At 33.4% G+C, this 25,999-nt stretch overlaps 2 protein-coding genes and 1 pseudogene across 2 annotated transcripts; 2 read left to right on the top strand and 1 right to left on the bottom strand.

The window, feature by feature from the left end:
- The first annotated feature begins 952 nt into the window (after window positions 1-952).
- LOC115889594 lies at window positions 953-6,999 on the top strand (annotated as a pseudogene).
- Window positions 7,000-10,886: 3,887 nt separating this feature from the next.
- On the top strand, window positions 10,887-13,121 carry LOC115889456. The gene is made up of 2 exons (XM_030909438.1): window positions 10,887-11,660; window positions 12,192-13,121. Exons 1-2 carry the CDS (start codon window positions 11,636-11,638, stop codon window positions 12,920-12,922), a joined length of 756 nt encoding a protein of 251 aa, XP_030765298.1. The 5' UTR covers window positions 10,887-11,635; the 3' UTR covers window positions 12,923-13,121.
- LOC115889455 (putative nuclease HARBI1) lies at window positions 13,064-16,067 on the bottom strand. The gene is made up of 3 exons (XM_030909437.1): window positions 15,673-16,067; window positions 14,915-15,420; window positions 13,064-14,264 (listed from the first exon to the last, which is right to left on the bottom strand). The coding sequence occupies exons 1-3, from the start codon at window positions 15,749-15,751 to the stop codon at window positions 13,737-13,739; spliced, it is 1,113 nt and encodes a 370-aa protein (XP_030765297.1). The 5' UTR covers window positions 15,752-16,067; the 3' UTR covers window positions 13,064-13,736.
- Between the last annotated feature and the right edge of the window lie 9,932 nt (window positions 16,068-25,999).

Here is a 25,999-nt window from a genome sequence, read left to right as displayed (position 1 = left end):
CCACGAAGAAAATTTTAAAGCGTTGGTTCAACTTTTTTTTAGAACAAGATTTTTTGCCTTGAATCGTGTTAACAAGATTGAGCAACTTAAAATCGGATCAACTTTGGATGGTAGTTCGAGAGGTATGGCAATGCGCGACTTGGTTCAAAAAATGTAAGTGTATTTGACTAACTTTTTCTTTCAGGAGGCGCAACATACTTACATATACCTATGTTTATAGGTATTTATACCTATGCTTAATGAGACTGAATGTCTTTAAATAACAGTGAGCTTAAAACTTTCCAGGAAAAGGTGTAGTTATCACTAAAGGGCGAAAAATGGCGTTGCAAGAAATGTGTATAAAAAACAGATTAAACGTAAACTATTAATTATTTACAGAAACATTTTTAATGCTTCTCCCGGAATATACAAAAAAATTATTTCCCTAGCTATTTAAGAACGAATTGGACATGTGTAATATCATGATGTAGAAAAGCATGTGACTGAATACATTGGCTAAAAACCTAAGGCAAAATTCAAATATCTGCTTGTTCTAGTTATTAATTGGTTTTGTATTAAAAAAATATTTTTTAATACAAAACCGATTAATAATTAGAACAAACGATATTCGATAAACGATTGCAATAACGAGCTAACTGCGATCGGTCTTTGTCTCTCTTTGTCTTGTCTAAGCGTGTGGCAATGGAATGGGATATACTTGACAAGGTATATGCAGTGACGACTGATAATGCAGCAAACATAGTAGCAGCTACAAAGATTGCTGGGTGGGAACATATACCTTGTTTTGCACACACTGTCAATTTCATAGTTAGAGACGGATTAAAATTAGTAGCAGAGTTGCAATCAAAAATTTAAGTGCGTATGCATCCGGTAAACTCATTAGTACACAGTTTCAAATGAAATCAAATGTAACTCCTTTAACTTGGAACTTAAATGGAACTCCACTTTTTATATGTTTGAAAGAGTGATTGCCTTGTCAGAACCTTTAGCTGCAACTGTAGGAGTTTTGCATAATCCAGTTGTTTTACCAACAGAAGAAGAATGGGTTGCACTAAGGGAACTCTGTCAAATATTAAAATCATTCGAGGCAATCACCAAATAAATGAGAGCCGAAAAACAAATTACTCTTTCTAAAGTTATTCTAATTATAAAAGGCTTAATATCAACATTAGAACGAATTAAAATTCAGATTAAATGCCAAATAAATAAGGACTTAATAAATCATTTGCTTAGCTCAATTATATCACGGTTTGGAAATCCAGAATGTAACACCATAATGGGAAAAGCCACTTTTCTTGATCCCAGATTTAAAAGGAAAGGATTTAATAATCCAGATTCTGTAAAAATTATTCGAGACCGAGTTCAGGAAGAAATGGTAGATCTTATGTTACAGAAGCAGCGAGAACATACAACTGGAGAAGGAAGTGATATGCCCCAAACGGAAATACATCAACGAGAAGGCTCAGAAACTAACAATGACGAAGAGGAAGACTTTATCTGGCAAGACTTTCAAAGCTGTAAAATCATTAGAAAATATAACAAGTCCGACTACAGTGGCAATTACTGAGTTAAGAATGTACTCCGAAGATGCTAATTTGGACAGGAAAAAGGATCCTCTAATTTGGTGGAAAGATAGGCAAAAAGTATACCCTTGACTATGGCAAATTGCCAAAAAAAATTATGCATTGTAGCGACATCTGTTCCATGTGAACGGGTGTTTTCGAAAGCGGGTCAAGTGATAACTGAACGAAGAAATCGTTTAAAATCTAAAAACGCAGAGCAAATATTATTTTTACATTTTAATAAAACTATATAATTATTTTTAATTTTTACTGTTTAAGGTTTGCATAATTATTAATGTAAAAAAATAAAGAAATACACTATTTTGTTTGTTAGATTTGTTTTCTTTTATTTTTAATTTTATGAATATTATATTATTAAAAAGTATTATTCAATACTTAAATATCGAGTACTAAAATTATCCTACTATGTCCTTACACTAAACAATATAGAACCCTCTTATAGGTCCTTTATTAGATATTAAATTAGTAACAATTATTTATACGTATATGTATAGACTAGAAATAAGCAAGGCACGCAACGAATATCGCTGCGTATACGTCCCAATCCAAGCCCAAGTCTTTATAAAGTAACGATTTTTATAAAATAACGATTAAGTAACGAGTCCAAAGTAACGAGTCCTAAGTAACGAGTCCTACTCTCAAAAGTAACTAAAGTTTACATCACTACCGTATGATCGGAAAAAAAAAGCGTCAGCGATGGCTATGAAATGAGGATCGCTGTTATTTTATATGTAAATTTATATGGGAAATGTCATTGATCATCATTTCCCAACCAACAGGACGCCGGGTTTTTTTCGATCAAGCGGTATATTACTTGCTTTTTTCATAAACAAGGTAAAAATGCATTTTCTGGTCTATCATCACAATTGTCTCGTTTCATCATGACCTGAATATCATGCAAATTATCTGGTTTAATTTAAAAAGATAATTTTGCTTTCCATCGTGTTATCTTAATAAACTGCACTGAAAATAAACTTATGCAGCTTTTAGATAATACGCCGCCAATCAGAGTTATTGATATTTTTAATGCACTTGTGCAATAATTCTACACACAGAAACTAGCGTGGAATAACCAGTAACCAAAATTTGACGTCGAATAAATTATTCGATTGTTTTGATTACCTATTTTAAATAGACCGTCTATATTAAAAAGTTGTATGTAATATTTTTAGCAAGCTCCTTGAAGAAACAAAACATTGTTCCGGAGTTCCGGGCCAGTTTAGAATGGGTCAATAGAGCAAACTAGCCTGTTTTCACTCTGGAAGAAAATAAAGACCAGAACGGCGACTGACAACACTACACAAGGAGAAGCTGATCAAGAAGTAGTACAAGATGAAAATGAAGCTCAAGAAGACTCTATTATGGAAGACATATTTACAAAAGAAGAAAATCACAACGAAATATATGTCACGGAAATAAATGATAATAACCAATTAAAGAATGACCAATTTCAAGTAGATAATAAATTCCAGAATGACTCAAACACGTGACTACAGAGAGAACAAATAATAACAATGAAATTGATGTTACAGATATTTTTGACTGTACAAATTTATCTCTCTCGGTAGGCATTCCTGAAGATATCCAGAAAAAAGAAAAGGAACAGGAAAAAAAGAAAGCAAAAACTACAGTTTTACCAACCAAAAGTTAATGAAAAGAACTTCTAACCGAAGGGCGACGGATAAATTACGGAGTGTGATAAAAACACTTTTTTCCACAAAAGGCACTAAACTTTTAACCGAACCTTCAACATCGAAACCGCTAAAAGAATCTTGGTATTGTGCATTGTGCTACACGGAAAATCAACTGGATATGCGCCTTTTTGCTTCCTGTCTCAAATATTACCATGAGGCTTGTCTGGGTTTAACAGAATATGATACAAGAGAATTGAAATGTCCCTTTTGTGAGTAACCATTAAATTATTGCTTTATAACTCAAATTTTTACCAATGAAATACCAAATATTTTACGTTTAGTTTAAAAACAACGTTTTTTTTATTTATATATTTTTATGAAACGAATGTTACCCTATTTTATTAAAGACTGAATAGGTACCTAAATACGTTTGTAAATTTTATGTGTTCTCTTTAGGTTTAATTTTTTTTTCGTAGTATGATACCTTTAATTAGCCAAGTTAATAATTAGAATGTGGGATTTTCGGGTATTCTATTTACTAAATTAATTTAAATGGTACTTCTGGTACGCAAGGTGCCGATAATAGGTACGTTTACCTTATGTTGGATGACATTGTTTTGGGATTTCCCGGTATTGGTAGTTTGAAATGTTTGAACTTTTTAGTTGTGGTTGGAGTTTTTTAGTCCTGTAGTCAAAAATGTCGAATAAATATAGAAGTGTTTGGGAGCAAGTAAATGAGTTAAAAGGTATGTATTTCTGAATTGGTATTTATAAATAGGTGTTTATAAATAAATTTTCATTAGAATGGATTGCCCCCGATCTACAAGACGAAAAAGAGCTTTTTGTAAGGTATGCAGATGTTCACTAATTGCCCACAAAAAGGATCTGCTGCTGCATAGTAAGTCCAATAAATACATTCAGGCAGTGAAGAACTCCAGGGATGGTCCTTAAAAATCACCGAATTTATGTCACTACATATTTCCAAGCAAATAAAAATAGCGGAGTTAAAAATAGCTGGTGCTTTTATAGCGGAGTATTGCTCTACAAGAACGGCGTATCATTTGACCGAATTAGTAAATAAATTAGACAATAACCCTGAATTGCTTAAGGGAGTGAACATACACAGATCGAAATGTACAGCACTGCTTTTAAATGTGATTATTATGCTTATGCCCCATGCTTATTAGAAGAACTCATTTCTGATATTGGAAATGAAAAATATTCCCTGATAATAGATGAAACAAAAATTCAAGAAAAAAGTAATTACGACCTTCTAGAGGTTATTGGAAATTGATGCTGGAGATGCCTCGACGTTAACCGAAACCTTACGACAATTAGGAAAATATAATTTGCCATTACAAAACTTGGGGTTGGAGTGGATGGCGCAAATGTAATGGTAGGGAAGCACAATTTTTTCTCAACACATTTGAAGGCTCTAACAAATCAAGATTTGGTGGTGGTTAAATGTGTTTGCCACTCCCTTCACTTACCCGCAGAGCATTCTTTTAAAACATTACCAAAACATTTGGACTTGTTAATGAAAGAAACTCACAACTGGTTCAGTTGCAGTCCTAAGCGTCAGTTTCAATACAAGAAATTGTATGAGGTAATAAATAAATCAACCTCCCAAAAAATTGATAAACTAAGTGGCACAAGATGGCTGGCGCATTATAATGCTATAGTTAAAATATTAAATCAGTGGGATGTATGGGATGTGTCAAGTATACGGCTCAGCAACTCTATGATATATTAGCTGACCGAAACAATTATTTGTACATGCTCTTCTTACGAACCACTCTCAAAAATCTAATAACACTTAACACAACTTTTCACAATGAAAAAGCACATCCTCATAAACTCATGGAAGTCGTCCTTCTGCACTTGTTTAGAAATTACTTAAGAATTCTCATCCCTCCGATGCGCCTTGATAAAGTTCTCGATAAAGATAATATTTCTTTTAAGTTTCAAGACTGAAGTATGAGCGCCGATGTTATGAATTTTGGTTTTTCATTTACTCAAGCACAAGTGGAAATAGGAGTAGAAAAGAAAGTATTATCGGTTGTTCCGCTGTGGAGAGGGCATTTTCATTAACAAATATAATAAAGGAAAAAATGCGAAATCGACTTGCAGTTTCGAGTGCAGATGCTATTATCAGGGTAAGGTTCAACCTTATGAATTCCAGTTGTGTTAATTTTGAACCAACTGAATTAATGCTAAATAAATTTAATGCTAGTATGTATGGTATTTCCAAAGAAAACGAATTGGTTTTGGACATTTTAAATGAAACTAATAATTAGGCATTAACTTTTATTTTGTATCTGTTTTTTTATATTCAATATTTTATTAAAGAATACGTAGCTACCATTTTTTAGCGTTGGTGTTATGTTTTTTTAGTGTTTTTATGTATTTAATGTTGTTTTTAATTTTTGTTTGAAAAATAAACTTTTTCTTCTTGTTGGGGATTTTTTTTGTGAAAAAACATATTTAAGGGGATTTTAGAGTTATGCAAAAGATATCTTTGTCAAAAAAAAAATTAAAATCAAGTGTTAACATAAAAAGTCCTAAATTTTGGGGAATTTTAAAATTCGACTGGGAAAATCGAACTAAGTGATCTGGCAACCCTACATCCGCATCACTGCGAATCTAATCGACGTGCCAACCGATATGATAGTCTGTGGCACAAAACCGTCGAATGGAATCGTCGGTTTAAATATCAGCCGAAGCTTGATTTTGGACACGCCAAGACAAACGGTTTGCGCCAAACCGATAATGTATGGCGGGTCTCGATGTAACCTTGACAGTTTCTTTTCAGTAGCGTGTGTGATTTTAATCGCCTTTGTTGTTGTTGTTCCCGTTTCGTTGAGTCTTCGTTAGAAAATATGGACCAAAAATCGATTAATAAACAATTTTTAATAGAATTTATCGAATTGTATCGAAAGTTTTCTTGTTTATGGAATATTAAATCTGAAGAATATCGTAATAAAAACAAGACAAACCAAGCGTATGAGGAATTATTGAAAGAGATGAAAGAAAATGACAGCAATGCAACTATACAAACTGTGAAAAAATAAAATAGACGCGATGCGGGGTAACATTTCGTAAAGAGTTGAAGAGCATTAAAGACTCGCAAATGTCTGGGGCTGGAGAAGACGAAGTCTAGAAGCCACATCTATATATGGTATTTCGACCATTTGCTCTTTATAACGGATCATGAAACGCCTAAGGAAGGTATTTCAAGTCTAGATACGGACGAATTAAGCGAACATAGGTCAGTAAGTTGTATTTCTATGTAAATAATGCATGTATAAATTATTGTAGTTAGTTTCGAGATGTAAGTAGTCATTTATAGTATAATTAAGGCGTGTATTCTTTGTGTAATTAAGACTTAAGCCATCTTTGATCGTTTTTGTTATTTTATGTACATATGTCCACGAGCTCAAATTTAAATCGAGTTTACAACTAAAGGGAGAATACGGGCATAATTTGATAATGAATGTATATTAAAATTTACTTTTATTTATTTTCAGAATGACAGCCAATTAGATATGTCTGAAAGCCAGTTGATGTCACCTTCTTCCTTAGAAAATACAGAAAATAGGACCGACGCAGAAGAAGCTTGTACGCCATCTTTAAGGCAATATAGCTCCGATGCATCTACAAGGTACAGAGAAAAAAAGAAAAAGAAAGCAAGCACAAGACCAGAAGACATTGTTATGGAGAAAGTATTGGTCAAAACATTGAAAAGCGTAAGAATATTAAGTATTGTGGTACTGGAAGATTAAACAATCCTTCGTTATGTCATACAACCATCACTGGTATTCTTCCTGGAAAATTCACTTCCACTCAAGAAATTGAAGCGGTTTTCGAAATGTCTGATGCCACTACGAACATAAAATTTGTTTTTGTTCCCGATGACTTTCTTGAATATGATGTTCTTGTGAATGATGCAATCTGTATGAAGAGCCAGACATAACTTGTATTACAGATATTACGGGAAGTAGAATTGGCCGTAATAAATTCAACCGAATTTTGTGCACGTTGCCTAGTATTAAGTTCGATATTAATATTGATGTTCCCGATGTGCATCGAGAGGATCTTACCAACCTGTTGGTTCGTTACTAGGACATGATAGCATCAGGAAACAAAGTTTCGTGTGTAACCCATGCTGTTACGGATATTAAATTAACCGACGAATATGTAGTTAACCGGAAACCCTACCGCTTGTCTGCTGAAGAGAGGAAAATTGTTAGAGGAATTGTAGATGATCTCCTAGTTAATAACATAATCAGAGAAAGTAGCTCGCCCTATGCCAGCCCCATAATACTTGTGCGAAAAAAAGAGGGATCTTACAGGATGTGTGTTGATTTTAGAGAACTGAATTCGCATACCATCAAGGACAGATACCCGCTCCCGTTAATTGACGACCAGCTTAACAGACTAGGAAGAGGAAAAGTATTTATTTCACTTGACATGTCGTCAGGCTTTCATCAATTTGCAATAGCCCCAGACAGCATTCACAAAACAGCCTTTGTAACGCCTAACGGGCATTACGAATACAACCGAATGCCCTTCGGACTTGCCAATGCCCCGGCCGTATTTCAGAGAGCTATAAACAACTTTTGGGCGATTTTAGGAACACTGTAGCATTGGTCTATTTAGATGACATACTTATTCCTTCAGAAACATATTCAGAAAATATACATTCATTAGAAGTTTTCCTCAAAGCACTGCAAGAAGCAAGTGCCATTTTTTTTCAAAAATTTGCATGATACTTTGTTTGCATGTTGAAAGCTTGTTACGCTTAGCATGATGTTTTGTTTGCGTGTTGAAAGCTTGTTACGCTTTGCATGATATGTTGTTTGTATGTTGAAAGTTTTTTAAGCTTTCCATGATCCTTTACTTTTCTTTATTAGAGGCGTAACTAATTTCAATAACTCCGAATACGTTTCCTCATCCATCCGCAAAAAACTAAACCGATCCCCTGGTTCGAGTTTCAATTCTTTTAATGAATTGACATGGAAAAAAGTTGGTTTGGTTTGGTTAAGTTAGTTTAGCAGCCATTGTTTTACCCATATAGAACGATTTTTAAGCGTCACTGCTGTAGCCGCTGCCACTGCTAATAATTGCGTACGGTTCATCGTGTCGTTTGAAATAAACTGCTAGCTGAGCGCATAGTCTATGGGCACTAATAGTTCGGCGATGCAGCACGACGTTTCAGCTGGCCACGATACGAATGGACGCAAAAGATCGTTGTCTGTTTGGTTGCGAACAGACAGCTTGGGGGGCTTTAGAACTCGTCTCAGAACAAAATTAGTAAATATTTCGTAATAGGAGCGCGTGGTTATTTTTAATTGCAGTTGTGTCTGTGTCATTAAAATAATATTTTAACTATGGACCGTTGGTTAAAAAGTGGTTCTTTAAAAAGGCCGTGTAGTGACTATCAAAACTATCGAAAGAAAGTAATGTTGCAACACAACGAGCACCTAACATTCAGGAATCGGAAACATCACTCAATATGTAAGAAACCTCAACGCCAAAAAACGTGGCGAAAGCTTGCGGAAAGATGCGTAAATATAGTGAGGAATATTTACAATTTGGTTTTATTGAAATTGCAGTCGACAACGAGGTAAGACCACAATGTGTTTTATGTTTTGGCGTACTTGCAAAAGAGTGTATGAAACCCGCAAAACTTCGGCATCGTTTACAGGCAAAACACTCCGAATCAGCAAGTAAATCTATTGACTTTTTGTTACGGTTCAAAATTTCACCGTAACTTATTTTACTTATTTTGCTTATTTTTAGGAATAAAACTAAAACTTACTTGAATAACTTCAATAATAACGTTTAATTAGCTTACTTCTTAATTGTACATATAATTTCTAATAATCACAACAATTTCTTTGGATGGAGTTGTCTCCGATAACTGTAATATAAAACCTCATTAATATAATATCAATTTGTCTGTGTAAAACCTACCTTTCTTTCTACAGTAGTTACTAATTCTTTATTTAGACTTATGCTTGTGTTAGGATGATTTCTTGACATATTTCTTCGGGGGATTCTTGAACATAGACTTGATGTGATTATTTTTTGTCTGTTTTCAATGCAACAAGTGGGAATATTGGGTCTGCAATATACATATGGGTTAAGGATTTTATTATGTATTTTTCCTGTGTGTAATCAATTGGTTTTACCTGATTATAGTTGATTTTTCCCTAAATTTCATCTTGTTTATATTACGATTTACAGACTGACGTTTCAATTGTTTGTCAGCTCATCGTGTGACACCGGCGTTGAAGGTTGACAGATCGATTTTTGTAAATTAGGTTTTCGATCTTTTTAATCGGTTTTTATATGATCGGAGAATGTATTAATAATTTTCCGAAGATGTTATGTTCATATAGGGATTATTATAATTTTATTATGATGTAATAAAATGTTTCACTCAATCCGTATGCATTAAATAAAATTTTATGTCAAATTTTATTTTGGGTCTTTTATTTTACTGGTTGCCTGTGTTAAATTTTATGTTGGTATTTCTGACTTGGAATCGAGCATGTTCTGAGGATTTTGCAAATAACTCCTCCTTCTTCTACTTCGAACCGCCGAGGTAAACGCAGCATTTCTGATCCTGACTCACTGATAAAAACTCCATTGAAGTTATTTTTGGTCTTGCCTTGCCGTTCCGAATTGGGATTGATTCTTTGGAGTTGTCTGCAATTCTTTTGTGGGTCGAGAAGACTGGTTGTGCAGTTTTGGCACTAGTTGTGGGCGATTTTGGCCTGTGTGTGGTTCAGAATTCCAGAGAAGCCTTGTAGAGGGATATATTCGTCAGTTGAGGATAGGATTTTACAACACGGACTAGTAAGTAATAAAAGTAATGTTGCAACACAACGAGCACCTAACATTCAGGAATCGGAAACATCACTCAATATGTAAGAAACCTCAACGCCAACGCCACAAAAACGTGGCTAAAGCTGGCGGAAAGATGCGTAAATATAGTGAGGAATATTTACAATTTGGTTTTATTGAAATTGCAGTCGACAACGAGGTAAGACCACAATGTGTTTTATGTTGTGGCGTACTTGCAAAGGAGTGTATGAAACCCGCAAAACTTCGGCATCATTTACAGGCAAAACACTCTGAATCAGCAAGTAAATCTATTGACTTTTTGTTACGGTTCAAAATTTCACCGTAACTTATTTTACTTATTTTGCTTATTTTTAGGAATAAAACTAAAACTTACTTGAATAACTTGAATAATAACGTTTAATTAGCTTACTTCTTAATTGTACATATAATTTCTAATAATCACAACAATTTCTTTGGATGGAGTTGTCTCCGATAACTGTAATATAAAACCTCATTAATATAATATCAATTTGTCTGTGTAAAACCTACCTTTCTTTCTACAGTAGTCACTAATTCTTGATTTAGACTTATGCTTGTGTTAGGATGATTTCTTGACATATTTCTTCGGGGGATTCTTGAACAGAGACTTGATGTGATTATTTTTTGTCTGTTTTCAATGCAACAAGTGGGAATATTGGGTCTGCAATATACATATGGGTTAAGGATTTTATTATGTATTTTTCCTGTGTGTAATCAATTGGTTTTACCTGATTATAGTTGATTTTTCCCTAAATTTCATCTTGTTTATATTACGATTTACAAACTGACGTTTAAATTGTTTGTCAGCTGATCATGTGACACCGGCGTTGAAGGTTGACAGATCGATCTTTGTAAATTAGGTTTTCGATCTTTTTTATCGGTTTTTATATGATCGGAGAATGTGTAATAGAATAATATCAAGCTCTGTAAAATTTTATCTTTTTGGTTTGTTATTCTAAGATGGGACCATTTCAGTTTACGAAGTTATCAGTCGACATAGGCAAACGAATTTTAAAAGGCCTAAGCAAATAATCTAATGATATTCAAGACACATAAACTCTCTAAAAGTACGCATATATCCTGAGAAACTAACTAAGCAAATAATACAATCTTCTAAATAATTTAAAGTCACATAAACGAGGGTAAAGTAGAACAAACATTCATCCCTTATTAGGTTTGTTCTCACAGCGTGTTCCCAACATGTTTGTGACTTCTTCCAAACCGGTGTTAATGCGCAGGTCTCAAATAATGCACTTTCTGATCGATTTCAAACTGTCTGTGCGAACAGCGGATCCCCTACTCTTCTTTTTTGATCTAATACCACTAACTGCCACTAATTTTAACTCCTACGTAATACCGAATAAAGAAGAAACGAACAGGGAATTAACATCGCTTTTCAACAGAAGAACAATCCTTAACCTCGCTTTACTTTTGTTTTTTAGTAATTAGTACTTGAGTCAAAAAATATTGTTTGATATTGTTCCTAGAAAATTAATAAAACCACCGTCACCGCTGTGCTGTATAATTATGGATACTAGAAGCTGTGAATCAGGTAGGTTTAAAATTTCGTATTTTAATGTGTAGTTCCATCGGCAGTTCGTGTGGTAAAAGTTCACTTTAGTGATACCCCATATTTTAAGAGATTTTCGTAAAATTCATTTTCAGGGGGTTAATATAGGACAAATGCAGCAAGAATCTGATTGCTCCGGTAGTTTTATTTTTAAATGCGTTTTTTGTGAAATATAAAGTAGAGGCATTTCTAAATAACATAACTGGCATGTAGAAATGCCCCCTTCTTTATATTTCAAAAAAGAAAACAGGGTTTTTTGAACAAATTTCAACAAAAATTGAGAGGCAATTACCGGCGTACGCGGATTCTTGCTGCATTTGGCTAATATAAAACCCCTAAAAAGGAATTCTTTGAAAATACAAGGTGTCACTTAAGTAAACTTTTACTATTTGTGTTTAATCTTGAATACTAAAAACCCTTCTATTGTTGACTGAGTATGTAGTTTTATATTAGCACCACATTTCGTATTGGGAATAATATGGATAGATAATTATTGTTTTTTATTTCTTTCAGGACTCTCAGAGTTTCTTGTATTTGTACCACCGGCAAAGGCAACTGAGGCATCAACAAACCAGGAACTAAGTGATACATCTCCAGCTCCAATTACTTGGTCCACAAATCAAACCAAAGTACTTTTAGATTTGTACCAAAAATATAGAGTGAGGGTTGGTACTGCACAAATAAAAAATTTCAAAAAATTGTGGGAAATTCTAGCAAAAGAATTAAATGGATTGCTTAGAACCAACGTTACAGCTGGTCATGTAGAAAATAGATGGAGAGTTTTAGAAAGAGCATACAAACGATACGTGGACAATCAAAATAAAACAGGCCAGGGAAAGAAATATTTTGAATATTTAGAAGAAATGGATGCAATCTTTAAAGGAAAGAAAAATGTAAATCCGGTTGTTCTACTCTCAAGCGAATCTGTGCAGAAAATGCCTGACAATCAATCAGAGGAGTCCCTAAAATTCCCAGAAACTCCAAGAAAAGCCACTACATTACAAGTACAAGAAGATAGATCAAAAGAGAAAAGGACCCCATTGCTTAATAGAAATGTAACATTAGTTCACATGAGACGGGACAAAAAGGAATATTATGAGGCTCGATTGTTGATAGAGAGGGAAAAAGTTGATATTCTAAAGGCTAAGGTTAAGCTTATGGAAGAAAAGAATACACTACTGGGGGAAAGAAATGAAATTTTAAAAAAGAAAAAATGTGTTTTGTGTTCCCAGGAATCTATATAGTTTGTTTTCCAAGTTATTTTTAATTTTCTTATTCTTATTTTTTTTATTTTCCAAGTTATTTAGGAGTATTTACCAAAGAATGTAGTTTTTGTTTATAATTGTTTTCATTTGTGTAGGCTAAGGAAACTATAAGACTGTTGCTGCAGGGTATAATGTATATTTTGTTGTTAAAATAAAATATAAAAAATGTATTCACATATTATTGATTTTTTATAAAAATTGTTAATGCACATTTCAAAACTATACAGTGTCACAGAAAAAGCAAGGCTATTTTTAGCTTAAAAAATACCAGAATCAGAGCAAATGTGTGGTGTTTAAAATATATGTAAAAGAAGCTATATTTTCTATGCTAAATTTGTTAGAACATCACAGTAAGGGGACATTTTTATATGAATTTCACTTCCCCTGAAAGCAATGAATGTTTTTGGATGAAGGAATGCTTACACACAACTTTCATGTGCAATAAAAGCAGATTTAATGTTTAAGGAAGCAAGAAATTCATTTATAAATGTGATTCTTGTGATTTTGTAACTGAAGATAGCATCTTGATAGCACAATTATTTTGTTAAAAATTATTTCAAAAACCACATTTGCACATTTCAATAGTTATAAACGGCTCTTGAAAAGCCTGTCATTTTATATAACTTCTAAAACAAAAAAAAATGCGAAATTTTAGTTTTATTTAAGTAAACACTAAAAAAATCTAATATGTAGCGTACAATTTGTATGGCTTACACAAGAAGTGACAGATAATTTGGCAGACTTTAAACAATGTCCCTTGGTATTGGGCAAGTCCCAAAAAATTATTATGCATTTATTGTCCAAGGATGTTTACAATGTGATTTCGTTTTGCTACAGCATTTAAATCTTCCTGAATGCCCTGTTCTATATTATCGGGGTCTAGACGTGGAGCAGGTTCAACTGGTTCTACATTTTCTTCTAAATCTAGTGCAACACCATCTTGCAACCCTAAATTGTGAAGAACACAACATGCTCTAATGAAGTTAACGATGAGCCTAATATCCCTTAATTTCAAATGATACAGCTGACGCCATTTTTGCTTTAATACCCCATTACAGTGCTCAATCTTTACTCTGTTGCTGGAATGTTGTATATTGTAATTAATTTGTTGTCTATTTAACAGGCCTCTATCTGGAAAGGGTGTTAACACATTTTTTAATAATGGATAAGCACTGTCTCCTAGCAAGTGAAATTCTCCACATTTTTCTTCCAATGTCTCACTTAATGGAGATGTTCTGAACACTCGGGCATCATGTACGGATCCTGGATACCCTGTGAATATGTCAGTAATGCGAAGATTATGGTCACATACCAGTTGCACCTGTGAAAAAAAAAACACTTAAAATTTTGATATTCACATACCGGGTGATGCATCAGGTAAGGACAAATAGGAAATCCCGTGTTAATTTCAGGGGTGTCGATTTATTGGTTCCCCTATTGATTTTAGAACAAACTTTTAAAGGAACTTTTTGAAGTATTGGATTAGGTCGCTACCTACCAACTTTGAAACTCATTTGCTAAGCCGTTTTTAAAATATTTGCAAAATTAGATTCCTCAAATACGTCAAAATTATATGCTTTTTATGCCAATGTCATAAAATTTAATAAATTGCTGGTAGTTGGAGTGTTTTACGGTTATACAGGGATGTACAAATTATGTTTTTTAAGGATCTAATTTTACAAATAACTTAAAAATGCCTTAAAGAATAAGAATCAAAGTTGGTAGGTAGCCTGACCTAATCTAGTACTTCAAAAAGTTCCATTAAAAGTTTGTTCTAAAATAAATAGGGGAGCCAATAATCGACACCCCTGAAATTAACATGGGATTTCCTGTCATGAGCTGATGCATCATCCGGTATATTTTATGCAATACAGTACAGTAATAATTGTTCTGTATAACAATTTAGTGGGTATTAGGGTCCAGGCAAAAGCAGTAACAAAATAAAAAGTGTCAATGTCAAGTTAAACCTACCTGAACAGAGTAAAAGCCCTTTCGATTAATATAGGAGTCAGGATCATCCTGGGGTTTATCTATTTTAATGTGGGTTCCGTCAATTAGCCCAATAATTCCGGGAAACGTATTTTTATGGCGAAAATACTGTTCTATTTCCTGCTTCTCCACATCATTTGGCCATTTTATAACCTCAGGTGAAAGGTTACTTAAGAAATATATCATTCTTTTGATAATTTTATGTAGAACACTGATAGTCACATTAAATCTGTCAGCTACATCACGGAAGCTAGCGGTTTGATGCCCTGCATACCATAAAAATATATAAGTGTACTGTAATGAGGTTAATTTTCCATATGGTCCTGACTGTTCCTTATAGTATTCACTATTTGCAAATCTTTGAGAAATATCGTTTGCTACTTCACGGCTAACTCTAAAATGTTCCAGGAATTCAGTTCTGTTGAACTGGGGCACCGTTTCATCCAAGTAATTTTGATTCTTGGGCCTGACCCGTTCCTCCATCAGGTCTGTTCCAAGAAGAATCCCTGACTAGTCAGCGCGGTTCTTATTGGTTGAAATGCGTAGAAACCTGACTAACAATCAGCAGTGGGATTCTGTAAGCTCCGTAGCAAGAAATTTCTTGTCTAGCCTATGCTATTTGTATACGAATGATGAGTTACTAGACAAGAGAAATGTTTACAGAATCGGGCCTCAGGTTTCTACGCATTTTAACCAATGAGAAACGTGCTGACTAGTCAGGGATACTTCTTGGAACAGACCTATCAGCTCTTCTAGGTCTGTGTCTGTATCCGAAAATTCGGACGCCTCAGATTCTTCGGAAGATTCAAAATCGCTCATTTCTGTTCTTTATTTTTTGAAGAAAAAAAACACTAAACAAAAACAACACACGTTTTGTAGGTTAAGTTTACCAAGCAATGAAGCAATGACGTCGAGTTGCAATACGCATGCGCCGGACACTTTACTTGCAAAAGATCCGCGAACTGGTCTGACTGTCAGCCAACAATCAGAATTTTCTGTGTGAACAGCTTACTGTTGGTTGGAAACCAATCAAAAATTTCTGTGCGAACGCGTCTTACCCTATTGCGCATGATTATCTGTTGGAAATATGTTTCTTACAGCTGTGAGAACAAACCTATTATCAAAACTCTATTTGACAGAGTGGTACCAGTTGTGTACCCTAGGGATATCTCAAAATAAACAACGCAGAAAAAGCACGTAGGCATGCTTAAGGAAATAAGTAAAATTAAATCATCCCCTCGCTAGAGGTTTTACATTGAAAATTAAAAGTATTAAATATATGTTTTAAAATCAGAATCCAAATGTTCACGAAATGAATGTCTGAAAATGATAGAAATAGGATTGTCTTTTTTTCCGTTCCTAGAGTTAAATAGAAATAGACAAAAATGTGAAGAAATAAAGAGTTAATTTCTAGGCGGTTTTTTAAGGTAATCCTATGATTCGGTATCATTTGTATTAGTTAAGGTAGATTATGAATGTTATTCAGCAAATGGGTAAAAGAGTAAGATTTACACGGAAGGGTTTAAAAATTACATTTAATTAATAAAAAGAACATGCTGATGCCCTCTCGGGATAAGGACCAGAAACAAGGGTGAAAGAAGTCTAGGGATCTTTCGGGGAAGGAGCCCTTCGGCCAATTATAAAGGTGCGAATATGCATTTGGATGGGTATTCGAAGGTTCCTCAAACAGGGGCATGCCGAAGATGTAGTAACGCCTTTCCGAGATAGTACCAGCATCAGTATTTTCATCTTCAAAATTAGTTCGGTACTGACTTTTAAATTAGACGGTCGAATTTACTCCGTGTAGATCTTATATTATCCAGTGGTCTTTTTAATTGTTTTAGTAAGTTCTCTATCTAACGATTTTCTCAAGTTAGGAAATTCTAAGCTATTCATGCTTACAGTATTTTAATTGTTGTTTTTGGATTTTCTCTAATATTTTTCTTTATTAATGATTTAAGACTTTCTGTTTGTTCTAAAGGCTTTAGTAAATTTTAGATGTCATTGCATAAGTGATTATTTTGCAATTGTTCTTTTTATTAAATTCTAATTTAAATTTAATTGTTCAGTGAATATTTTTTTAATATATTAATTTTCTGCCAATGATAATTCTAAGAGAGATTTGAAAGTGTATGCTAATTGTTGATAATTTAAATTGGACTAATAAGAAGAATATTTTGTATTTTTTTTTAACTTTATTATCTCTGAGTTTTAATTTCAATTCTCTAATTGTCATTAATTATTTTTGATTCAATTTCTTTCTTTTTCATTAATTATAAATGTTTTGTTGTTAAATCTTTTTCTTTATTTTTTTATTTATTTATTTCTTTATATTAAATATAGTTAGGTGTTGTGAAAAATCGGCATTTTTTTTCTTTTTATTTCACCTAATCACTAAAATATCAAGTTATTTAAAAAGAACACTGTGATAACCGGTCGAGTGGTTCAATCCAAAGTATGAGTCCAAGACCGAAGAGGTAGATCTACAAGGGGATCAATGAAATCTTCGACAGGTTCTGTTGTTGATGTATTGCTGATGGATGTTGACGTAATAAGGTAAGTGGCAATAGAGTTTATAGTAACTGAATTTAGAAAGAGCCCTTGCCATAAAAGTGCGATGCCTTAATTTCGATTTTTAGCTGGTTATATTTTGTTTTTATATGTAAAAGATAAACTATATTTACGCTCTGAAAAGTCGGTGTTCTCATTATCCAAGTTCTGCCTACCGCCCAATAAATTATTTTAATTATAATTATATAAAGGCCACACTACCATGTTAACGGACAAATCTGGAAAGTTTTGTCACATAAAAATTGGTGGCAGCGGTGGGATACACAACAATCAATTTGTAGTTTGTACCCAGATTATTGTTTTTGATTTTATTTTTGCTTTAACTTAAAAAGTAAAGACTAATTTTTTTTCGGTTACCTTTAATTTCCTTTTGTGATTTTTAACAGTATTAGTAACTCTATTCAGTCATCATAATTGTAATAAATGAAAGACTCGTTTTATAATCGATCGGAAATGTATTTTCTAATATGTTTTTAATAGATTTTAGTGATTAAAATGATATAATTCTATTATTTTTGATGTTTTTTTTGGTCTATTGTATTTGTTTTAAACATAGTTGTAGCACAAGGTCTTTTTTCAGTTTTTTTTTGTTTCTGTACGAACGCAAAATTTTATTTGTTGATTTAAAGTAATTTCGTTGGCGACATTTGATTTTATTACTTTCTTGAAATGCATTCCATATTTTTTATTTTGTATATTTGTTACAACGATAAGAGTGATTTAGAGATTTTGTAGAAATTTTAAATGATCTTGGTCTTATTGATTTTAAGTTTTTTTTTCTCTCTTAAAGAATAATTGCCAGAATATGTTTTTACATAAAGTAGTATTTGTGGTAATTCAGAATACAGAATATTTAATCTCAGGATAGTGTTTTGTTTTAAGAAAGATTCATGAAATTTCGATAGATGTTTCTTTTTATTTCATTAAAAAAAAGTTAAGGAAACTTGAAGGTTATTATTAAATCGATTGCGATAATGGTAAGTAGCGTAAATCTTTATGACAAAGAAATCGCACAGGTAAATATGTCAACATCTGTCAGCAGCAGGAACAATGGTCAACTAAGATTTTTTTTTTGGTAATTAATAATTGCACGTAATGTTTCATAGATAGAACTAATTAAAAGTCAGCGAACTCTCTCGACATGCAACGAAGTATTCACATGTCGTTATACAGTAATAAGTATTGTTGTGGACCTTTGTCTTTTTGATTAAAATATTAAATGTTTTTCTTTTTTGGTTTCTATAAGTGTTATTTTTGTAATGGAATAACTGTTATTTGATGAATAATTTTTTTATATGCCTTTCTGAAAAAAGCTAAAATTGTATTACAGTTGGACAAATGAAAAAGTCAGCTGTGTTTTTTTTTTTGAAATGGTTGCAAAACGTATTAGGCGTTTTGGCTTGTTGAATATTTATTACTTGGGTTTGCAACAATTGACTTATACTGCAGCATACTTCATTTATTTTTTTTACTATTACTTTTGATGCTACTTTATATTCATTTCCTTTATTCTAGAAACATAAATAGGAAAAAAAATGTTCTCCGTTTAGAGAGTTTAGGTAACCTTTGTAGATAACGAATTCTAGATGAAAATCGATGCACTTGTGAACTGGAACCAGATGTTTTTTTTAAGACCCCAATTTCAATAGTAGGTACCTGGACGGGACACAAGGAAGCGACGGTTACGTCCCAGAGAGCTTTAAATCTTTTACGAGGGTGTTTTAAAATGTAGTCTTCGAAAATAAGAGAATAGATTTTTCGACAATGATTTAGATAGTGTACTGGGTTATGCATGTAAGGTTGTGGAGAAGGCGATGTAATTCACTAGCAGCAAATTGGTCTATCGGGTTCGGATCAACGGATCCTAAAAACTATATACAGGACGTTGAATCTGGTCTAGGGACTTACTAAAGGTGGCCTAGACATGCTCCGAAAAGCACGGGTAAACAGAAGGAAGTTATTGCACGAAAGGAAGAGATTTTAGTGCAAGGAAGATAGAGGATAGGTAATCCTCAGGAGGAGTACACTCAAGTTCAGATGGGGTACACTCAAGCTCATCTGAGGTACATTCAAAGGTTGAATGTGGGCATCTGGATATGGCGGAGCGGGAGATGATAAGGAATTTCTCCAGGAATATGAGGACATATTCGCCCATGAGGGTAGACCGCTAAAAGCTAAGGCAGAGTGAAACATTGCATAGACACGGGAGATGGGAAAGACATTTCTCCAGTACACCTTACATGGGGGAAAAATCAGTGATACATCGGATTTTTTGAAGATTAAACATCATATTAGAATGAAAAGAAACTGACAGAGAAAGGGTTAGCATAATTCAGCAAGTTTATTCTAAAAGGTTAAAACGAAGTAAATGTTCAGAGTAATAATAAATTGCTTAAAACGGAATAAGGTTCAGAGTAATAATTTGTATTCAAAGGTACATTGAGTATATACAGTTTTTTTTTCTCTCTTGTGTTTTATTGTTGACAATAAGTATCTATATTTTTAAATATTTGTTTAAATAATGTGTAACATACGTAAGTGACTTTTATTTGCCAGGATGATAATACAGTTTTTTTTTCATTATTTTTCTCTCTCTCCATTCGTTAAAGAAATTATTTGTTGCTCTGAGCTAAGTGAAAATAATGATAACGATTATTTTCAGGTATTTTATTTTTCAGATTGAACTAAACATTTTTTTGTTTGGTTTATTTATTTATTTTTGTCTAATTTGGTTATTAATTTTTTTTATCTTATTTGTTTAACATAACTAACATCGTTTTAATTTTGAATGATTGCTCTGTTTGTTTGATTTAATCTATTTTAATTTTCAGGTGGTTTTTATAAATTCATTTTCATTATTAATTTTTTTTCCAGATAATGTTATCTATTTAGATAATTAAAATATATTTCTGTTTATTCAGCATTTATAGGTATATACAAATCATTTTATTAATTTTTTTCTACACAGGTTTTTTTTTCAAATCAGCTGTAGGCAGGAAAAGAAGTTAGTTTACTACTAAGAGGCAATAGCCACCTTAAATATTTAATTTTTTTAGATTTCCAGGTATATAATATAGGTTCTTTTTAATGACTTGGTCTTGCCAACATTATTTTGATGTGGTAAATTTTATAACTAGATAACCATAATAGGTATTTTATTCTTTAACTGCAATCATGTGGTAAATTTTATAATCTTAGAGCAACCATAATAGGTATTTTATTCTTAACTGCAATCAATTTATTTTCCATTATTAATTTTAGGTACACCGTGAATTTTATACTTTGAATGATATTTATTCATTTTTGGTTTATTTAACATTTATTTTATCAACTAGTATTTCTTTTCCCAAGTTTTTATTTCTTTTTTCCAAAAATTTTGATATAATTCTTGCTTAAACTGTTTACAGGGTGTTATTTTAGTAGATCACGTATTAGAATCACGAATAAAGAAATATTTTGAGTTTTAGGATACCTAAATTTTTTTAAAGTAACCAGGAAAATAAATACTGTAATATTGTCAGAAATTCTAGAGTTTACCTGATAGATCAGATGCTACAAAAATGCAGAATTATCTAACTCAAGTTCTATTATAATATATAAGAAAACTTGATGTCTGAGTGTGATGGTCAAAATATGAAAAGCTACATACAGGCCCACCTCGATAAGACATTCGTTGTAAAATGGAAATACAGGTGGTGTTTGAAACGTAGAGAATATAAAGGAAGTATGAATATAGATGCGAAGTAGTTTTCAGTGACCAAGAGTAAAATTTTCATCGTTATTAACGTATTTTGTTTTCAAAAAATTGTCTTTTTGAAAACATGTTTCTCTTGTAAGAACGTTTTAATTTTTTTTATGTTTTAGAAAGTTAAATATTTCATAGGATTCGTTATTCTGACAATCATCCATATTACCACTGTTGTTTTATGTTTATTTGCTGAAATGATGCCAATCGATAGTATAGTGGCAGGTTTTGACTGTTTTCGAATAGGAAGTATAAGATAGATCCTGAGTTCAGCGAGATGTTATCCGGAAGACTATGTACGTGAAGAATATCACTTATCACGATACAACACGAACTACAGAGCGATATTCGGAGGGATCCAGAGAAGCACAATGCATATAGATGTTGGAGTAGACGCAGCGTCCACAGTTAATTTTAAACCGGACCCATCAGACAACACTAAATATATAGAGGTGCTAACAACAAGATTGGAAAACATGACATACACTATGCAGCAGAGAAGTTACCATGTTTAGTCATAATACGCTTAACCAAACAGTAACATCTAGTTCGAGAACCTGGGTTTTCATACAACCACAGTTAGGGCGATGGTTATCCAGAATGTTAGACACGTAATTGTTATCCAGATGAGTTGATACACAGGATGTTTTGGGAATGAGACGCTGAGAACTGAATATAGGCAGGTACTATTCGAAGCCTATGTAAATGCTATATCCGAAAGAAATGAGCAGCATTTTGATGGTGACAGTTGGACGAAAAAGTATCAAAATGAGATAGTCTACGTTCATGCCTGAATGTAACAGCAAATTTATGTAGAGAAAAGTCGGGGACAAAGTCAACAGAATGGAAAATAAGATGTTTTCCGTTCAAGCAGATCAGCATACAGATATCACAGGGATGCAAGTGATATGACCGAATTTCCGAGGCCATCCAGACCTACATCACAGGTGAAGCCATGCAGCAATAGTTTCGGGAACATTGCAGTACGTGGAGACTTTGATTCGCGAGCGCGTTAACTGGTCATTGACTTCGTTCGGACGGTGGTAAAACAGAATAGTGCAAAAACGTGAATTCACCAAGACAGTGTAGAATTGAGACACTAAGACAGTCAAACGAAATTTTTACCAAAACAGTAAGAGTTCGAGTGTTCGCCAAGACAGTGGAAAACAAAAGGCCGATAGTAGTGCGAATCACGCGAGTACGAGAATACGGATACGCAAACCGATTTACACGCGCGCGGTAAGCAAATCGTAGCAAAGTCGCGATACACGTTCAGCAGGAGTCAACAAACATTCTAGGAACTTCAGTTTAGTTAAGGAATAGTAGTTTGTAACAGACAGAGCATATCGTGAACCTATTGTTTCAGCTATTCTGCGTTGATCGATCTTTATTATTTAAACATTTTATAGTTTGTCTCTTTTCAATATTAGTTTTTATTTTTTTTTAATTAATTTTTTTAATGGAAACAATAGCTCCACTTCTTTAAGGGGAAGGCAAAATGTAATAGAATAATATCAAGCTTGGTAAAATTTTATCTTTTGGTTTGTTATTCCAAGATGGGACCATTTCAGTTTACGAAGTTATCGGTTGACATAGGCAAACGAATTTTAAAAGGCCTAAACAAATAATCTAATGATATTCAAGACACATAAACTCTCTAAAAGTACGCATATATCCTGAGAAACTAACTAAGCAAATAATACAATCTTCTAAATAATTTAAAGTCACATAAACGAGGGTAAAGTAGAATAAACATTCATCCCTTATTATCAAAACTCTATTTGACAGAGTGGTACCAGTTGTGTGTGTACCCTAGGGATATCTCAAAATAAACAACGCAGAAAAAGCACGTAGGCATGCTTAACGAAATAAGTAAAATTAAATCATCCCCTCGCTAGAGGTTTTAAATTGAAAATTAAAAGTATTAAATATATGTTTTAAAATCAGAATCCAAATATGTTCAGGAGATGAATGTCTGAAAATGATAGAAATAGGATTATCTTTTTTTCCGTTCCTAGAGTTAAATAGAAATAGACAAATGAATGAAGAAATAAAGATTTCATTTCTAGGCGGTTTTTTTAAGGTAATTTTATGATTCGGTATCATTTGTATTAGTTAAAGTAGATTATGAATGTTATTCAGCAAATGGGTAAAAGAGTAAGATTTACACGGAAGGGTTTGGAAATTACAATAAATAATAAATAGGACATGCTGATGCCCTCTCGGGAAGGACCAGAAACAGGGGTGAAAGAAGTCTAGGGATCTTTCGGGGAAGGAACCCTTCGGCCAATTAAAAAGGTGCAAAATATGCATTTGGATGGGTATTCGAAGGTTCCTCAAACAGGGGCGTGCCGAAGATGTAGTAACGCCTTTCCGAGATAGTACCAGCATCAGTATTTTCATCTTCAAAATTAGTTCGGTACTGACTTTTAAATTAGACGGTCGAATTTACTCCGTGTAGATCTTATATTATCCAGTGGTCTTTTTAATTGTTTTAGTAAGTTCTCTATCTAAAGATTGTCTCAAATAAATTCTCAAGTTGGGAAATTCTAAACTATTCATGCTTAAAGTATTTTAATTGTTGTTTTTGGATTTTCTCTAATACTTTTCTTTGGATTTTCTCTAAGACTTTCTGTTTGTTCTAAAGGCTTTAGTCAAATTTAGATGTCATTGCATAAGTGATTATTTTGCAATTGTTCTTTTGATTAAATTCTAATTTAAATTTAATTGTTCAGTGAATATTTTTTTAACATATTAATTTTCTGCCAACGATAATTCCAAGAGAGATTTGAAAGTGTATGCTAATTGTAGATAATTTAAATTGGACTAATAAGAAGAATATTTTGTATTTTTTTTTAACTTTATTATCTCTGAGTTTGAATTTCAATTCTCTAATTGTCATTAATTATTTTTGATTCAATTTCTTTCTTTTTCATTAATTATAAATGTTTTGTTGTTAAATCTTTTTCTTTATTTTTTTATTTATTTATTTCTTTATATTAAATATAGTTAGGTGTTGTGAAAAATCGGCATTTTATTTCTTTATTTCACCTAATCACTAAAATATTAAGTTATTTAAAAGAACACTGTGATAACCGGTCGAGTGGTTCGATCCAAAGTATGAGTCCAAGACCGAAGAGGTAGATCTACAAGGGGATCAATGAAATCTTCGACAGGTTCTTGTTGTTGATGTATTGCTGACGGATGTTGACGTAATAAGGTAAGTGGCAATAGAGTTTATAGTAACTGAATTTAGAAAGAGCCCTTACCATAAAAGTGCGATGCCTTAATTTCGATCTTTAGCTGGTTATATTTTGTTTTTATATGTAAACGATAAACTAAATTTACGCTCTGAAAAGTCGGTGTTCTCATTATCCAAGTTCTGCCTACCGCTCAATAAATTATTTTAATTATAATTATATAAAGGCCACACTACCATGTTAACGGACAAATCTGGAAAGTTTTGTCACAGTATCACTGAGAGATGGTGTAGAACTGTCGGGCTGAGTATCAACTCAGACAAAACCGCGATAGTGCCATTCGCCAGAAAGCGAAGTCTGAAAAACTTGAAAAGAATCCAACTAGATGGAAAGGAAATACTGCCAACACAGGAAGTTAAATACCTGGGAATAACCCTGGACAGTAAACTCCTGTGGAACAGGCATATTAAGAACACTACCAGCAACGCCATAAAGGCTCTCATGATATGCAGAAGACTGGCCGGAAATAGATGGGGCTGCTCCCCTAACATTTTGCGCTGGATGTATACCATGATAGTAAGAGCCATGATTACTTATGGAACAGTTGCCTGGTACACAAAACTAGAGCAACGGACGGCAAGGCTAAACCTATGCAAAGTCCAGAGACTAGCATGCGTTTGCATCACAGGAGCCATGAGAACCTGTCCAACAGCAGCAGTAGAGGTTATTCTAGATCTAACACCACTGCACATTGTCATTGGTAGATATGCCAATGCAACAATGATTAGAATGGTCACTAACGGAATTAGTACTGGGAGAATTGTCAGATGAGGGGCTTGGAACACCCTCAAAAAGGAAATACCACTCCTGCAACTCCCAGTGGACGACATGCCAAGAACGTACAACTTTGAGAAACATCTCAATGTAGTATTGAGCAATAAAAAGGATTGGAAGAGCGAAACGCTTGCCCAGCAGTTAAAAGACCATACCATAACTTGGTATACTGATGCTTCCAAAACCAATACGGGAACAGGGATCGGAGTGTTTGGACCGAGAGCTAAATACTCCGAACCAATGGGCACTTACCCTAGTATCCTACAGGCAGAAATCTACGCTATCGAAAGATGCGTACAACTTATCTTAGATAGCAACTATCGGAAACAAGAAACAGCCATCTTGTCTGATAGTCAAGCAGCGTTAAAAGCGATCAACTCAGTATCGATCAATTCGAAATTGGTCAAAGAATGCATAGAGAAGCTGAATAAATTAGGCAAAGAAAACAAAGTCCTCCTACTCTGGGTGCCTGCTCACCAAGGGATAGAAGGCAATGAAAAAGCAAATAATCTAGCTAGGAAAGGAGCTAACACTCCACTAACTGGACCAGAACCGTTCTGCTTTCCAAGTGGTAACCAACTCAAGGCGGAACTCAAGAACTTGGAAGATTCCATCCGCAACCTGGAATGGAAATCTTGCAATGGTCTAAGACACTCGAAGAAGTTTCTGAGGGCTTATGATCAAGAAAAATTACAGATCTTCCTGGGTCTGAGTAAG

This window comes from Sitophilus oryzae, unplaced genomic scaffold, assembly GCF_002938485.1.
Source record: "Sitophilus oryzae breed Bouriz unplaced genomic scaffold, Soryzae_2.0 scaffold_815_pilon_pilon, whole genome shotgun sequence".
NCBI lineage: Eukaryota > Metazoa > Arthropoda > Insecta > Coleoptera > Curculionidae > Sitophilus > Sitophilus oryzae.
The sequence above is the reverse complement of the archived record's forward strand: the minus strand, read 5'-3'. Positions and strand labels throughout refer to the sequence as shown.

Coding starts and splice junctions, on each gene's coding strand:
- LOC115889455 (XM_030909437.1), bottom strand. CDS start 15,751: ATGAGCGATTTTGAATCTTCCGAAGAATCTGAGGCGTCCGAATTTTCG. Junction 15,421..15,672: donor AGACCTAGAAGAGCTGATAG/GTCTGTTCCAAG, acceptor TTCTTGGAACAG/ACCTGATGGAGGAACGGGTC. Junction 14,265..14,914: donor AGGGCTTTTACTCTGTTCAG/GTAGGTTTAACT, acceptor TTTTTTTCACAG/GTGCAACTGGTATGTGACCA.
- LOC115889456 (XM_030909438.1), top strand. CDS start 11,636: ATGGATACTAGAAGCTGTGAATCAG. Junction 11,661..12,191: donor TACTAGAAGCTGTGAATCAG/GTAGGTTTAAAA, acceptor TATTTCTTTCAG/GACTCTCAGAGTTTCTTGTA.